General features: G+C 32.2%; 2 protein-coding genes across 2 annotated transcripts; both read right to left on the bottom strand.

Moving 5' to 3' along the window:
- Positions 1–497: 497 nt before the first annotated feature.
- Positions 498–1383, bottom strand: LOC100800959 (chaperone protein dnaJ 11, chloroplastic-like). Its single transcript, NM_001254354.2, has one exon. It carries the CDS (start codon positions 1257–1259, stop codon positions 783–785), a length of 477 nt encoding a protein of 158 aa, NP_001241283.1. The 5' UTR covers positions 1260–1383; the 3' UTR covers positions 498–782.
- A 7522-nt stretch (positions 1384–8905) lies between these two features.
- Positions 8906–14511, bottom strand: LOC100805954 (calcium-dependent protein kinase 28). The gene is made up of 12 exons (XM_003538831.5): positions 13798–14511; positions 12700–12830; positions 12453–12494; positions 12176–12287; positions 12011–12089; positions 11722–11891; positions 11443–11569; positions 10404–10519; positions 10209–10316; positions 10022–10084; positions 9638–9811; positions 8906–9449 (listed from the first exon to the last, which is right to left on the bottom strand). Exons 1-12 carry the CDS (start codon positions 14203–14205, stop codon positions 9291–9293), a joined length of 1689 nt encoding a protein of 562 aa, XP_003538879.1. The 5' UTR covers positions 14206–14511; the 3' UTR covers positions 8906–9290.
- Positions 14512–15885: the final 1374 nt, after the last annotated feature.

Here is a 15885-nt window from a genome sequence, read left to right as displayed (position 1 = left end):
AACACGCACCTTACTTTTCTTGGTTTGTCCTTCGCAAGTTGGAACTTGGATCACTCAAAAAGGGAAAATGAAAAAGTAGATTCACATCATCACATGAATTAATAAAAAAAAATGCATAAAAATCAACGATTAATTAATCAACCGACAGTAGAATCGCAAAAACGGCACGCTACTCCATCTTCTAGAAACCTTGAGCTTCTAGCACTTTTTCGTTATGGTGAACGACTCATGAACACGCCAAATGCAGTTGACTTTGGATTCTAATAATAGAACAAAAAATTCCAAATTTCTAGGGCTCCAAGCAAATTTGATTTAGAAAAAAGCCAAATAACCTTCTGTGCTTTAGGTTAACTGCCCCTAACTCAATCAACATCACAAATCTCTCAATCATGTTCTCTTTTTTTCTTCTTAATTTCTTGAACTGATCAATAATGAATCAATAATAAACCTAGGATGTTCTTAATTAATCGAAAAAAGTAATAAAAGAAGCAAAAGTAGATATTGGGCAATCGCGTATACCAAAGTCAATTTTCTTTTCTGTTTTTTTTTTCTTTTTCATCCATAAAATTTTTGATGAAAAGTTTATATTACAAGAGTACTCAGTACAAGTGGCAGTCTATTCTACTCTACGCGTATATGTATGTATGTAGCTATACATATACGTAGTATCATACAAACTCTAACGACTAACTAACTAGTGATTAATTACTTATATGCAAAGAAAGGCGCTTCAATAACCGCGTCTTCTCTCATTCACTCGAGCGAGTCGACTCAGTGACTCACTACCAGCACTGATCCGTTTCCCAGTTCCGACGCGTGTAACCGGAGAACACCGCCGCCGTCGACAACGGCCGTTGTCGCCGGAATAGGCTCCGATCGTAGTTAGCGCGCTTGTCGGGATCAGAAAGAGTAGAGTACGCGGCGTGGATCTTCATGAATTCGTCAGCGGACGAATTTTTCCGGTCGATGGCCGCCACGTCGGGGTGGCAGACTCTGGCTAGTCGCCGGTACGCGGCCTTGATTTCTTGGTTAGAGGCGCCAGCGGGGATGCCGAGGATATCGTAAAGCGAAGAGCAAGAGGAGTTCAGATAGGAAGGTCTCGGTTGCTCCGTCCAGGAAGAGCGAGCTTCAGCGGTGGCAGTGGCGGTGGCGAAGGCGACTATTGGCCGGGATTTGACGCGGCACGACGGCGAAGCCATGGCGTTGCCGGAGAAGTTAACGGCGGGAAGAGACGCTGGAAAGGACACGGAAGAAATCATGTTTGCTGCTTGCTATATTGGGAGCTTGTGATACGTTGTCGTGGGAGAAATTGGGAAGGAATGTGAGTAACGAAAATTGGGGATTAGGGTTGTTATATAAAAGTGAGGGGAGAGAAAGAAGGAATGTGGACCCCACAGTGAACCGTGGTTTTGGTGTGTTTGGATTTTAGGACACGGAAACAGAACTTATCCAATGGGCGTTTGCTGGACGATGTGCTGAGTCAGGACGTATCTGGCTTATATTATCTGCTTCCAGATCCACCACTAGTGTTCTCAGTTAAACATCCTTGTCATATATTTATGCATTGCACTTGCATAGTTTTCCAATGCTATTTTTTTTCCTGCCACATTTTTATTCCTGTCTGTGAATGCCATTCAATAGTTTTATCTGATTTTTTTTTTTTCCCCACAAATTTTTCTATTGCTCTGGTAATATAAAAGTTACTGTATTAATTTAAATTTTGGTTTTTTTTTTTGCAGTGTCTAACTTTCTATTAATGGATTTAGTAGGTAAATCAGTGATCGGATATCAAATAAATATAAAAAAGGGCAAGTTATCATAAGAAACTACCTAAGCTGCCAAGGAATTTAAAATAAAAAATATTTAAAATGTCATTAATACATTTTTAGTGTGATTTCTAATGTACTCTTAAAGTGAATTCTAATAAAAAAAATATTTTGAATTCTTTTACTGGGTCAGCAAGACCTGAAAGAAAATCCTATGGGTATTTTTTATACCAAAAGAAGTTTTTTTTGTTAATTTATCATGAATTATAGAAAATCCATCACTAATTAACATTCAATATTATTTGTTGGGTGGAGGAAGATTTTAAAATTATCTTAAAATCAATAATTGAAAATAGTATTGAATGTTAATTCTAGTATTGAATGTTAATTAGTATTAACATTCAATACTATTTTATTATATAGATTTTAGTCTTTTAAGCTAGTTATATTGAAGTATCCATATTTTTTCAGATGTATACCGTTCACATAAAAATTTGAAGATCTTGGATTCAATATTATTCTTCTTTGTTTTTTTTTTTTCATGCTATTGAACACCAACCTACGGTAAGGAAGAAGAATCGGCGTGTCATTTGCTGTCGTATTATCCGTAGATTCAGCTGCACATAATTAATTAAACACCGTAACTTTTGTTTATAATTTCTCGGATGAATAAGCTCCAACTTCCCTCCCCCATCTCAAAAAATAAAATAAAATAAAATTAGGGCAATTAATTAAGTTGGAATACTCTGAAATCAAATCGTACGCGGGGTTGTTGCACCACAATGAGATAATTAAAAAAAAAAAAAACTGAAATCGTATTTAAACATAAGATTTCAGTTCTTAGAGAATTTTTTTAAAAAAAAATAAAAGTAAAATTATGCTTTGATTATACAATTTCTTGTGAAACCATATACTATTTATCCATTTTCATAATTTTTTTTTAAAATACCCATTATAATAATTTTATAATTTTTTTTATCTATTTCTGTAATTAACCTCGTATGCGGCCTCTGAGCAAGGGCCCGCCAGCTATCTTTGTTGCAGAATTGGAAGATGAATTGAAGAGCATCATCATGTTGGTGTATACGTCAAGTATCTTTCTTCTAGAGACAAGGCCAAAGATATCTTATATACCACCACCAATGCTACTTACATACGACTCACAAGTTGCGCCAAATGCATGACCCCAGTGCTTTGCTCAGATATTCAAATTTACATGGAAGCAATGTATACTAGTTTGATTCTAATTAATCTATAGAAGCAATTAAATATGTCTCATTCCGTTAATTAGTACTAGTATTAGGTCTAGGCTTAGTTTGAATTATCTTTTAATTTACGAGTCCTTTAATCAAAATAAGTTTGAGGATGATGCAACTTATATATTTAAATTTGGTATTTATAGAAGAGTTATTGGAAGAATGTTATACAAAAGTTAAAGGAAAAAGTTCCGGAAAATATTTATATATAAATATTTATTTTAATTTATGTCAAGAGTTTTATTAATTTTATTTGTCTTCTTCAATAAATACTTTATAATTTTTTTATATGCCGGACAACATGAATGTCTTTTAACTTACCAAATCAAAGACTAATCTCACTAATACTTACAATGAATAATTATTACAATGAATAATTATTATTAATTTGAGAAAATTTTACACGATAAAAATCAAACATAATTTCTCTTCCTAAATAAATTATTTTTACTTATATTAATGCAACATATCCTTAAACTATTTCGTCAATCGCTTTGGTTAATAAGTTTATTTAAATTGTCTCACAATAACTTTGCTTATAATTTAAAGATGACTACAGTAAAGTATGAACTGCGAGGGTGATGCTTAAGCTTTCGATTAATGATTTAATAAGAAAAATACATTTGGAGAAAAAAGAGTGTACGTCCGACCAGAAAGTCTTTTTGGCTTTTTAATTTGTCGGACAATTATGAGTTTTTTAGTAATAGATAAGAGTTTAACTTGAATGCCCAATTTACCAATTTTTTTTAATCTATATTCTGTCAATATAAAGTGATAAATCTGGGCAGAGTGATAAAAAAAACTTCACATATTAATAGGATTTCATTATTTTAATTACCACATCATTTTATTCATTAATATGATGCAGTGATAGTGTGGATTTATAATGAATGTCGCTGAGTAAAAATATTTTACACTCATATTATATAAGATTTAAATTAAAAAAAAATTCTTTATAATTCAAATTATTAATATAATAATTTAAAATCTTCCTGCAACACTATTTCGAATCATCCTACAATTACTATAGATGAAAACACTATTAAATTAGACTGATAGTTTTCATTTTTATATTAAAAAAATGTTGTGCATATATATTTAGTAATGTAAGATTAGAGGTTTGGTGTCACAATAATCATAACTGCACTATTAAGCATAAATGCATAATGCTTCTTCATTCATCACAATATAACACCAGATAAATATGGAGATGTAAGATTGATTGATTGTTTAAGAAAGAAAAAAAATAAGAAAAATGTCCTGAATTCAATTTCTTTTGGGGATATAAAAATATTCAAATATATTTTTATGTCATTTTATTTATCAACTAATTGAAAGTTTATTTTCATCAAATAATTCTAAGTTAACAATTTTAACTAATAATTAAATTTTTATTTTTAATAATTTTTACCTATTTTATCAGTTATCACATATAACCTAAAGTGAAAAAATGCTTTTAGAGAATAGAGTGCAGTTATATATCTTTTTTATTAATTAAAAAATCAATAGTAAAATAATTGACATCAGTGTCCAAATTCAATTTTAATATATCTATGTGAACCGTTTGGGTGATTATCACGCTGTGTACTGTGTATATGATTTTGTTGTACTCGTTGCACATCTTGGGCATCTTAAAGAAGGATGGTTCTATTTATAAGAAATAAATTGTAATTTATATATTATTTTTTTATAAATAAGATCAAAGGTAATATTTTATTGTCGAGAAAAAAAAATCAATTAGACGGACAAATCGATTGAAAATTTTATATATATTATATTTATCAGGATGCGACATCATTAGTAAAATAAAAGATTGTCTTGCCAACACAAATCAACATCAGCATATAAAGTAACATTTTTACTGTTTCAATTGCGGCTTATGTTTATCTAATACTACATTTTGAAATCGTGAATATTTTGTCCAAGACTGGTCTGTGTCAAACGTTATATTCAAAATTCCATTACTTGATGAATGGTTCTTATCTTCTAGAAGTGTTTTGTTTTTTGAAGGTCCCTATATGTGGTTACTAGCAGTTGCATCAGAGCGTCGAGTGGTACAACATGTATTTTTCGTCTTTGATCTTAATGGTCAATTTACGCAAAGGCATATTGATTTGCCACCCCAATGGAATATTCCAAAAACATATATCAATATTTTCAAACTCCAAGTGTATACGTTCCTACCATTCTAATTTTAACGAATGAAAATGGGAATGGAATTGGGTTTCAATTTTTTCCCATTCAAAAAGTTGAATTTGGGATGGGCTTGGCTATGTTATTTCTCGCTCTCACCCATGCCCCACTCAGATACAATAAATATTTATAATCTTATAATTTTAATGAATTAATTATTGTTTTATGTATTAAAATATTTTTTTCTTATAATTATGTATACTTTTTATTTAATTTGTTGTTAAACATTTGAAATTTCAATTTTGATAAACAAGATATCATGATGATTCTTTTTTTAAACTATTAAAAAATAAATAAGACCGAACAATTTTGTAATAGATTCAATCTAATTAAAAAAATATTATCTTATATTTTTCATTATAAAAAAAAAAAAGATAAGATCATAGACCATACAAGGATGGATTTAATTTTTGGACCCTAAACAAAAATTAAAGGTGAAAACAAGAAGGACGTAAAAAACAAAGAGACTAAACCCGTCCCATTATGGTGCGTATATCAAACAAGAGAAAAATTGCAGTTACATAGTATAAGACATATATTATATGAAGAGCGAGAAGATTCTATCTAGAATAATTAAAATTAATTTTTATTAAAAAACTAGTTTTGATTATTCATATGAAATAGTTAACATATCTTAATGCACCACATACACTTTAAGAAAAATGGTCATTGACTATTCTAAGTATGCTCCAAGTTCCCCTTCTTTGTCCCTTGCATCTTCCCAGTTATGTCCGGACACCACAGCTTGGCGGACATCATTTCTCCCAATTTTCTGCATCACTAGCAAAACAGGCTTCCTAACCACTACACTCCTAGGTGCCTTTTTTAAGTTGTCACATTCTTTTTTGTTTAAGGATCATTAAGCTAATCATATTAACAGTTCTGAAACTATCAATACAATTCTATTAGGATACATGATTACTTTTGTCCTGAAAATATAAAATACTTACACTTTAGTTTTTAAAAGAATAAAGATTTTGAATAGTCATTGAAAATGTAGAAAATGTGTCAAAAAACATCTCACCATTAAGTATGAAACGTCAATATCAAATTAATTATAAAAAACTATAATTTATTGTTAACTAATTTTTAAACATTATAATTTAATAACAAAAGAGTTCATGAATCAGATTTATAAATTAAATTTAATGTTTCACACTTAATGGAAAAAAAATAATTTGAAGCACGGACAAGAGTGATCATATATCCAATTCTCCTGTTAAAGAGAGACCCTTTTCCTTTTCTATATATACATATGCCCACATGAGAAAGTTGGATGCGTCCACACACAGAGAAAGTTTACATACTATCAAGTTATAATAAATAAGAGTATTTTGGGAATGTTCAAAATTATGGGATGCACTAAGCAAAAATTAGTTGCTTTAAGTTTTTGCCTTGATCTGGTACCAAAATATTTTGTTTGTTTCTCTTTTTATCTCATTTCTGTCTTGTTGTACTTGGCCCAATTGAGATTTTTTTTCCTGATATTCGAATGCTGCTGGGCTTGACCCATTTATGTCAACAAAAATATCAGCTTATGTTGTTACTTTGGGGCCAGGTATGCAAAGTTATTTGAATAATAAAGTTATGATGATACATTTAGTAAAAATTAAAATATGAGAAAAAATGTTATGGTTAAATATAAAATAATTTTACATTATCATTTAATCATAATAAATTTGTTAATTTTTAATATAATTATCTTTAAATTTTTTATAACAGTTATTTGTGATTGAATTATAGGATAAAATTATTTTATATTAATAGCAATTAATTAAACACAAAATATTTTTTTGAATAAAAACAAATATTACTAATCAGATATCTCTTTAATCAAAATTAAATACTTTGACATATGATTAAATAGATGAAAGCATAAAAGTTTGTTATGCTTTTTATGATCTTTTGATACTTTAATTATAGTTTTCACATTCTCAATTGTATAGAACAAAGTCAAAATCAAGCTATTCCTAGACGGGCAGTCTTTGTGGCCATCGTTTGCAGCTGGTTCCGTCAAGGAGTTTAAGCCTGAAGATGTCATGTAAGGCATTCTTGTTGAGCAACAATGTCACGAATGAACACATAATTTGCTTTTAGATTGTTAGAAGAAGAAGAAGAAGAAGAAACGATTAAAAGTGTTTTGCTGTGACAGAGACTATTGCCTCGAAAGAAAATTTTAACTAACCTTTAATGTAACCCATTATCTGATTTTACTCTTCAAGGTTTACCCAGTAGCTAGCATTCCTGGATTTATGCACTCAACAAGGCCTAACGTGCGTGGAGAAATACAAAACAATTGCCAAAGCGAGAGACGTAACGTAAGCTAAAACAAAAACGACGAGGAAGAAGAGTTTCCGTTACTGCCACTGCTTTCCAATGTTTAAGGTTTTAAACTGTTGAAACATTGATCCATTGGCAATGGTTCAACTTCAACATAAGATTTATAATAGCTTTCAATGTTAATCAATCGTGATAAATTTGAACTAACATGTATGATGACTAAATAAAACCGTTACTTGATAACAACAATTAATGATGGATGAGAATCCAAGTTACTTTCTATTTAATATATAATTTAAGATTTTGACATTATCTCGATGATCTTACACTGATATACATTAAGTTTTAGATAAATCTAACTTTTGTAGTTGGGTAATTTATAGTCAATATTTACTTGTATTTTTATTTTATAAAGATGCATTGTCTTGACATATTCCAGATCATAAAGAGTGGAGATTATCCTCCTCTTCACCAGCATGCTTCGCTGATATTGATGGTCTTTGATATCATCTAGAGGGTTTAAATTCTAGCTATTGATCATATTTATAGGAAGCCAGTAGGCAGCTCATTTTCTTTTGTTTATGGGGTTTCCTGTGTTTTTTATTTTATTTTTTCATCGAATAATAGAAAAAGATACATGACATATGTTAATTGTTAAATGAGTGTTATAAAATGATTCTTTATCACACTTCTTCAAACATACTTATCTATTTAGTTAAAGTTTATTAAAAATATAAAATAAGATAAAAATCATTAAATATGATATGAAATTCAAAATTGTCATTTCTAATAAATTTTAACTAATAAAAGAGTGTTTTCAAAAGAGTGTTAGATGTTAAATTGAATATATTTAATCAAGTGTCCAATGATTTTAAAGCTTTATAAAAAAATAAAAATTAGACCTGGTGTATTCAATAAAAGCAAAATATTTAATATTTAATATATATATATATAACAAAATTAATCTTACAAAGTTATTCTTCAAGTAACTTAATCCTCGTCCCCAAAATAATAATTATAGAAGTTATAAAATCAAGTGTGAATCAACATATCTATTTAGTTAAATTAATTTTTTAAAATAATTAAGAAATATAATTATTGTTCTTATTTTAATTAAAATTATTACCTAATGGTATCCTATTATATCCGTATCTATCTCATTGATTAATTTCTGCTATCATTTGTTAATCTTCATTTCTCTCTCTCTTAAACATAATTGATTAAATAATAATTAATTGTACACTTTCAAAATGACAAATAAAAAGGAACAAGACTTTATAAAAAAAGCCAAAAATTAATTATCACGATTTGACGTGCGAACAAGAAAAGAGATTAAAAGAGTAAGAAATAGAAATCTAAATATATTTCATTGGATGATTAATTGAAGGATTATTTTGGAGGGGGAGGAGGTGAGTAAGAAGTATTTTTATTTATAGTTACAATAGTATTACAGATTACATGTATGGCACTAACAAGCCCATAACAGAAAACCTTGGCACTTAAATGAAGTACACCGATGAAACTCTGATCCACGCAGGGTCTACATACACTATTTAAACTCCTCTTGAAATGGTCCTCTAGACTAAGCTTAACACAATCCTGTGCGATATGCCATAGTCAATATTGACTCTAGTTTCAGAGCCCCATATATTGATTGGTCATAGTGCAAAATGTGCAGCAGAATAGATATATCACAAGGAGGTCTTCAGCACAATCTGCATATAAGATCATCTTAAAGGAAATCCATTACTCTCATATCCTGAATTTTATCTCAGCCTCCGAAACAAATCTAATCTTAAATCTTTCGATGGCGGTGACTTGGGCTCATTATGGGTCGAGAACCCATGCTTGCAGTTCTTAGAAGTCTACGAAATTCTGGTAAGCTGATTTTTCCATCTTTATCTATATCGGCTTCCTCAAGCAATGGATCAATGGAGCCTCTCAAACCCGTATGCTAAAAAGCCAACAAAATTAGGTGATATTAGTTGCATGCAGCAAATCTGTATCCTATGTAAAAAGCATTACTCTACAAATATATAGAGCTCAAGCTGAGTATATTATTACAGTCCTATTACTAATTTCTAAGGAGAGAATTTATAGCAGAAAATGTTAAGGAAGACTGAAAAAAGACATGAGACCAACCATTCTAAGTTCATCTGGAGTAATAAAGCCATCCTTATCCAAGTCAAATTTCTCAAAAGCAGCCTGTGACCGCTGCTGCCACTTGTCAGAATCATGTTCCTCCAATTGATGTACATGTAATGTAGCTGCCACAAACTCGGTGAAATCCACTAGCCCATCTGTGTTGCTGTCTATCTGCCAACACACAAGACAAAAGCTATGGTGAATAGAGTGCCATTAGGAGAAATATATATTGTCTCTATAAAAATACAATAATAAAAGAGAGAGAAAATAATATCATTATACACCAAGGAAATTTCATGTGTTTCAAATTTTTTACAGAAAAGGGCTTATAAGTAACCAGCAAAATTGTGGCGCCTATAAAGGATCATTTTAGATACTAACCGCTTGCAATATCTCCAGCACACGTGATTCTTTCAACTTCCAAGGTTGATCTTTAGCGAGAGCCTGCACAAAATATACCCTTTAGACCGAAGCAGGGAAAATATATTCAAGAGGTTAATTGTTCACCAATTGATAAGTAACGAGTTTAAATTTAATACAGTCAGAAAACGGTCGATTAATGGGTTACCTGTCTCATCTCCTCAAGACTAATAGAACCATTTTTGTCCACATCAATTGCATCAAACTGATCTTTTAGATCAGACAACTCTCCTTCATTAAGTGTGCTAGCCAATGCCTGCATGATAATCAAGTAACAAAAAATCGGCATCAAACAAGTTTCATTGCTTCTAACATGCAAAGGCTTTAATTTGTCTTTTCTCACCCTTAGTGCAAATTGTTTCAACCGACTATATTTCACAAACTGTCGCATGTTGTTCAGGACAGATATATCAATAGGAATCTCTAATGCCTCTCCTCCTTCTCTAACCCATGGATGTGCTAGAAATATCAGAATTCATCAGTACAACACAACATTAGGGTATAGCTTTGTTTTAAATATGTTTAGATAAGGAAAAAAACTCCAGTTAGAATACAGTTAAGTTTGAGTCTCAGTTAATTATTAAATTGAGAAAACTCTGTACAGAAACACCATTTACCATAATTGCTGAGGTTGAACTGAAACAAAAATTCTATGAAAAACCAATGCATTAATTCAGCAAAACAAACTTGGCCGAACAATTAGGCAGTTAAGCCACTCGCTAATTTTGAAGATGAATATTTAATTATTACCCTTTATTTGGATTTAGATAAACAGTTTATTGATTGTAAATTTATTGTCACATCAGCATACTTGCACCAGTAAAAGGGCAAGCCTTTCCTGCAATGGTAGGGTTGTTGCCTATTGGCCTAGAGGTCACAGGCTCAAATCCTAGAAACAACCTCTACACTTGTGGAGGTAAAACTGTGTACATTTATCCTCTCAAAACACCACTAGGTGGGAGTCTTTTGCATTGGGTCACCTCACTGCTCCACACTTGCAGCAATGCTTATGTCCCTCTTCTGTTCTTTTTTGAAGATAACTTACCTGTGGTCTTTTGGGTTTATGCACAATCAATTTATAGTTTTCTTCAGTGTTTTACTCTCATTTTTCATTTTGAAAATTTGCTCCATCTATTTTTTACTTCAATAGTAATTCAACACAGTAACATACATTTAATTTAAGCAAGCATCATTAAAATTAATTGTAGCCTTTTTAATGAACAGCTTTTCAAATGCTATAAATTCAGTGCTTAAAGCATTGATGAATGCCCTAAATTTTAGGCAGCAATCAAAATGTAATTATATTTATTTCAAGGAAAGGAAACAAGATATGGTAATAAACAGCCTTCTCACAATAAGAAAACAAACAGTTGGATACATACATAGAGCCTGAGCAGCAGTATATCTTGCACGAGGATCTTTTACCAACAATTTCTTCACAAAATCTTTTGCAGCATTGCTTATGGTAGGCCATGGTTTCCGCCGGAAATCCGGCTTGTTCCGTAAGACCTGTGTATCATAAAATCATAATTTAAATGTAATAGCAAAATATTTATTCAAGTTCTTAAAGGCCAAAGATTCATTCAAGTTCATAAAGAAACAAGAATAGTTAAAAATCCCACATAAATTACAGGAAACTCCTGTCATATAATGAAATATACCTCCTTGAAGATACCATCCTCCGTCTTATCCCAAAATGGGCGTCTCCCACAAAGCAATATGTATGTAATCACACCAATACTCCATACATCTGACTCGGGACCTGACTTTCGTTTTAACACTTCTGGTGCAACATAGTAAGCACTGCCAACAATATCTTGAAACCTCTTTCCTGTTTTGTTTTCAAAGAGAGAGAACAAATAACTCTCAAATAAAGATTGCAAGAACATGTTGAATGCAAAGAGGGATAAAAAGGGAACAAAATAACGATTAACACATATTTTTGCTCACCAGGTTTTATAAAATCAGACAAACCAAAATCGGTAGCCTTTAAAGGTGAATCTTCTTTGGTTGACTTGAAAAGAAAATTCTGCATGCAAAGAGGAAAAATTTAATATATAGAGTAAAATTACACAACTCCATATTGCGTAGATATGCCAGCAAACTTGACCACACCTCTGGTTTCATGTCCCGGTGTACCAACCCATGTAAATGACACTCAGCCGCAACCTTAAGCATTTGCCTTACAACCACAGCTGCATCTTTTTCAGTATAACGACTGTCCTTCCTGATAAATGTGAAGGCAGAGTAAGTTCCAGTACAAGAAAAAAAAAATTTTTAGTCATCAGGGGTCATGATTCTGAAATTTGATCACCATAGACACACTGAAGAGCCACTTAAACAAGGAAATAAAAATAATCACATTCAAGATAAAAGATAAATTGGAACTTACTTGGCCAATATCCGATCTAGCAATTCTCCACCCTCACATAGCCTAAAAAGGTTCACAAAGTTCACGTTAATAATAACATTGATGTATATACGAAGGAACATTAGAAAGAATAAACACAACACAAATGATTTGACAAATCTGCTCCCAAAAGATATATCCGGAGTACATTGCAGTTAAGTGATGCTCAAAATCATATTAACACATTGAAGCAGTATAGAAAAGAGACTAAAAAATAAAAATAACTTACTCCATAACTATGTACACGTATGATTCATCATCAAAAGCATTATGGAACTGAACCACATTTTCATGGCCTGTAAGTTCTTTCAATATCTTGACTTCTCGCTTAACATCCTCAACCGCTATGGGGAGAACCATCTGCCAGTGCCACCAAATTCAAGAATTGATTCAAGAATGCACGAAACTTCATATGAAAACAAATCGGAACATAAATAATAAGAAAACCCTGAAAACGAGCTTGTGTAAAACCTCTACACAAAATCCGTATTTCACATTAATTCAAAATCATTGCAGGCATCAACATAGCTAGCCAGATTCATTATTACCCCGCCACTCTTTATGTGAAGTGGGTGTTTGGAAACAGATCGGGGGCGTGGTTTTTCACATCACAATGGACACTACTAGTTTTAGCTTTTACGTTTTTCACGTCAAGATCATGATTTGTTGGTTGTAGAAGTAGAACACGTTACCAAACACAATCGAATTCACACAATTCCATATAGCATTAATTATCTCTATCACGACCTTCCTAGGAGGATGCCGCGACATAATGGTGAGCTAAAGTGATATGCAAAACGGAATTGTCAACAACTCGTACTGTTTTCTACAAGCAAGAGCGAAAGGAAAACACACACACACACAACCAAGTGGCTTTATATACAGATTGCAGAGAAAGGCATAATTTATCAACCTTGTTATGTCTAATAAAAATCGGGTATACAAAAACTTCAACCTCGAAACCGGAAATTTGAGCTAGTTGAGGTAAACATCGAACAAAATAATAGTAGATGCAGTAGGGGAATCAGCAGACATTCCAAAAACCCCTTTTCCAATCAACGAAACAAAATTAAAAAAAAATCATCATTATCCGATACTCCAAACAAATTAATTTACCAATCTCCAGCACCAAAATTAGTAGTACCTCCAGAACCGGGAACCCCAAAAAAAATAAAAAAAATCATAATTCTTCCTACCCATTGACCAAAACAAAACCATAATTGGAGAAGACGAGAAAAACAACAGAAATTTACTTCCATCACCGCACAACGATCACAAAATCTAAACTGCGTATCCACGGAAGAACAAAAGACACAACTTTGAATACCTTGCTCTTCTCGAGTCTCTTAACGGCGACACGATCCCCATTTGTTTTGTCTATTCCAACGTAGGTGTAACCGAATTGTCCATGTCCCAACAATTTCCCGAGCGAGAATCTATTCTCGAAGTCTTTCTCGTACCCGAAATCCGTTCGCTTTCCGCACGGAACATGCGTCCCTTGCCGACGCGCACCCGCTTTGTCTTTGGAGCGTGGGTTCTTCTGCGAATCCTCCGGCACTTGCCGCCGTTTAGCCTGCGACGGTTGCTTCTTCTGCTTCCCCGTCACCGGCTCCAGCTCCGGCTGCGCTGGCGGCGCCGGGGCCGGCGCGGCCAGACCTTTGCGGTTACGGTTGGATGCGGCGGCGTTGTTGCTGCTAGAGCCGCTGACCTTGGTGGCAGAGAAACAGATGCCCATGATCGAAGAAGAATGGCAGAGAGATCAAAGGAATAATGAGAAGATAAAGATATTACCATTCATTCATTAGCAGAGAGAGAGAGAGTTGAGAGCTATATGTGTAGTGTGAATGAGAGAGAAAGAGAAAGAGAAATAGGAAGAAGGAAAGAAGGAAGCAGCGACGACGAAGAAGGGAAGAAGGTGGTGGTCAAAAGAGACTTTTTGAATGAAATGAGAGAGAAAAGAACAGAAAAAATGGCGTTGGCAAAACTAAACTACTTCCAATAATTCCCATTGGGCATTGTAATTTTATTTTTTTAATTCTTCATTCTTTAAAGTTAGCTGGCACTTCCCCATGTTAGCCTTTTTTGAATAATTAATTAAATTCATTTTAAATAAACAGCTTGGTTTTTGGTGAGGACTGCCTTAGCTTGATTTTGCATATGTTTTGATTCATTTTGTTTTTGATAATATAATTCATTTTAAATAGATCAATAAATATCTGAGTTTAGATGGAGGTTTGGAAAACAATAAATACATCTAATGAATGCTAATCAAACTTAAAAGAATTTATTAAACAATAAGTGTGATTATTGAACAAGGATAATGCATTGCTTATTAATTAACGAATTTAAAATAAAAGGACTGCACTATTTTAAAGTGATGATCGAATTACGACTCACTCTTTATTGAAAGAGATCCATATTTAACAATTAATCGGATTTCAAGTAAAATCGTCTATTACTGAAAATATTGTGAGAAAAAATAATACTTATTTATTTAAGATGGATTAATAATGCCAACACGTTTTAATAATATTTTTGGGGGACATGTTTTAATAAGGATACCGTAAAAACTAACTATTTAATAAGAAGAATAAGTTTTACCTAAGAGAAGATAAGTTGAAGCTTGTGGTAATTTTGTAAAAGTTTCATTCTATTAGTGTAAATATTTTTAAAATATCGATTAGAAATGATCTTATATATGACTTTTACATTGTTGTTATAAAAGAAATCAGTGTATTCAAATACTTTTTTTTTATAAAAAAAAACATGGTGACTATAATGAAACTTTGAGCTTAGAACATTTTTCAATCTATTTCCATGAATTTTGAATGTTATAATACGATAATCTCTTTTCTTATTTATTACTCTTACTAAATGGAATACTTTCATCACCAAAATCATTTAAAATTAGAATTAGATTTGAACATTAATGATTTGTCGTGTACTAACTCATTTTTCTTTCCTTTTTTGCTTTTTAATGGCCTCCCAATACCACTTGCTCGACCTCTAAAATCAACTTCACCAATTCCAATTCTAAATTTCACTCTATATTTTCACCTACTAACCATAACAGAAAACCACCGTGGCACGTACGTCGTCATGGCTCAAAGTGGCATACACAACCTAAGACACACCACTAAATACACTAACCTCTCCATGGCATGGACATCATCTATGGCTTGCCATTGCCAAAATGGACATTTGCTTAAGGTGTTTTCATTAATGTGAATGGACAAAAAGTTGACGTTGAGCTCAATTACATCACTTTCATCTCACTCTTCTCTGGTAACTGATTCCTTACATAGTAGTATCTCCTTTAGACATTAGAACTACCACACATGCACATACTCACAAATTAACTTGGACATAAACGATACCATGCTGGTCACTACATTGATTGACATGTGTGCTAAAT

This window comes from Glycine max, chromosome 11 (assembly GCF_000004515.6).
Source record: "Glycine max cultivar Williams 82 chromosome 11, Glycine_max_v4.0, whole genome shotgun sequence".
NCBI classification, from domain to species: Eukaryota; Viridiplantae; Streptophyta; class Magnoliopsida; order Fabales; family Fabaceae; genus Glycine; species Glycine max.
Note: the sequence above shows the minus strand (reverse complement) of the source record. Positions and strands in the feature narration are given on the sequence as shown.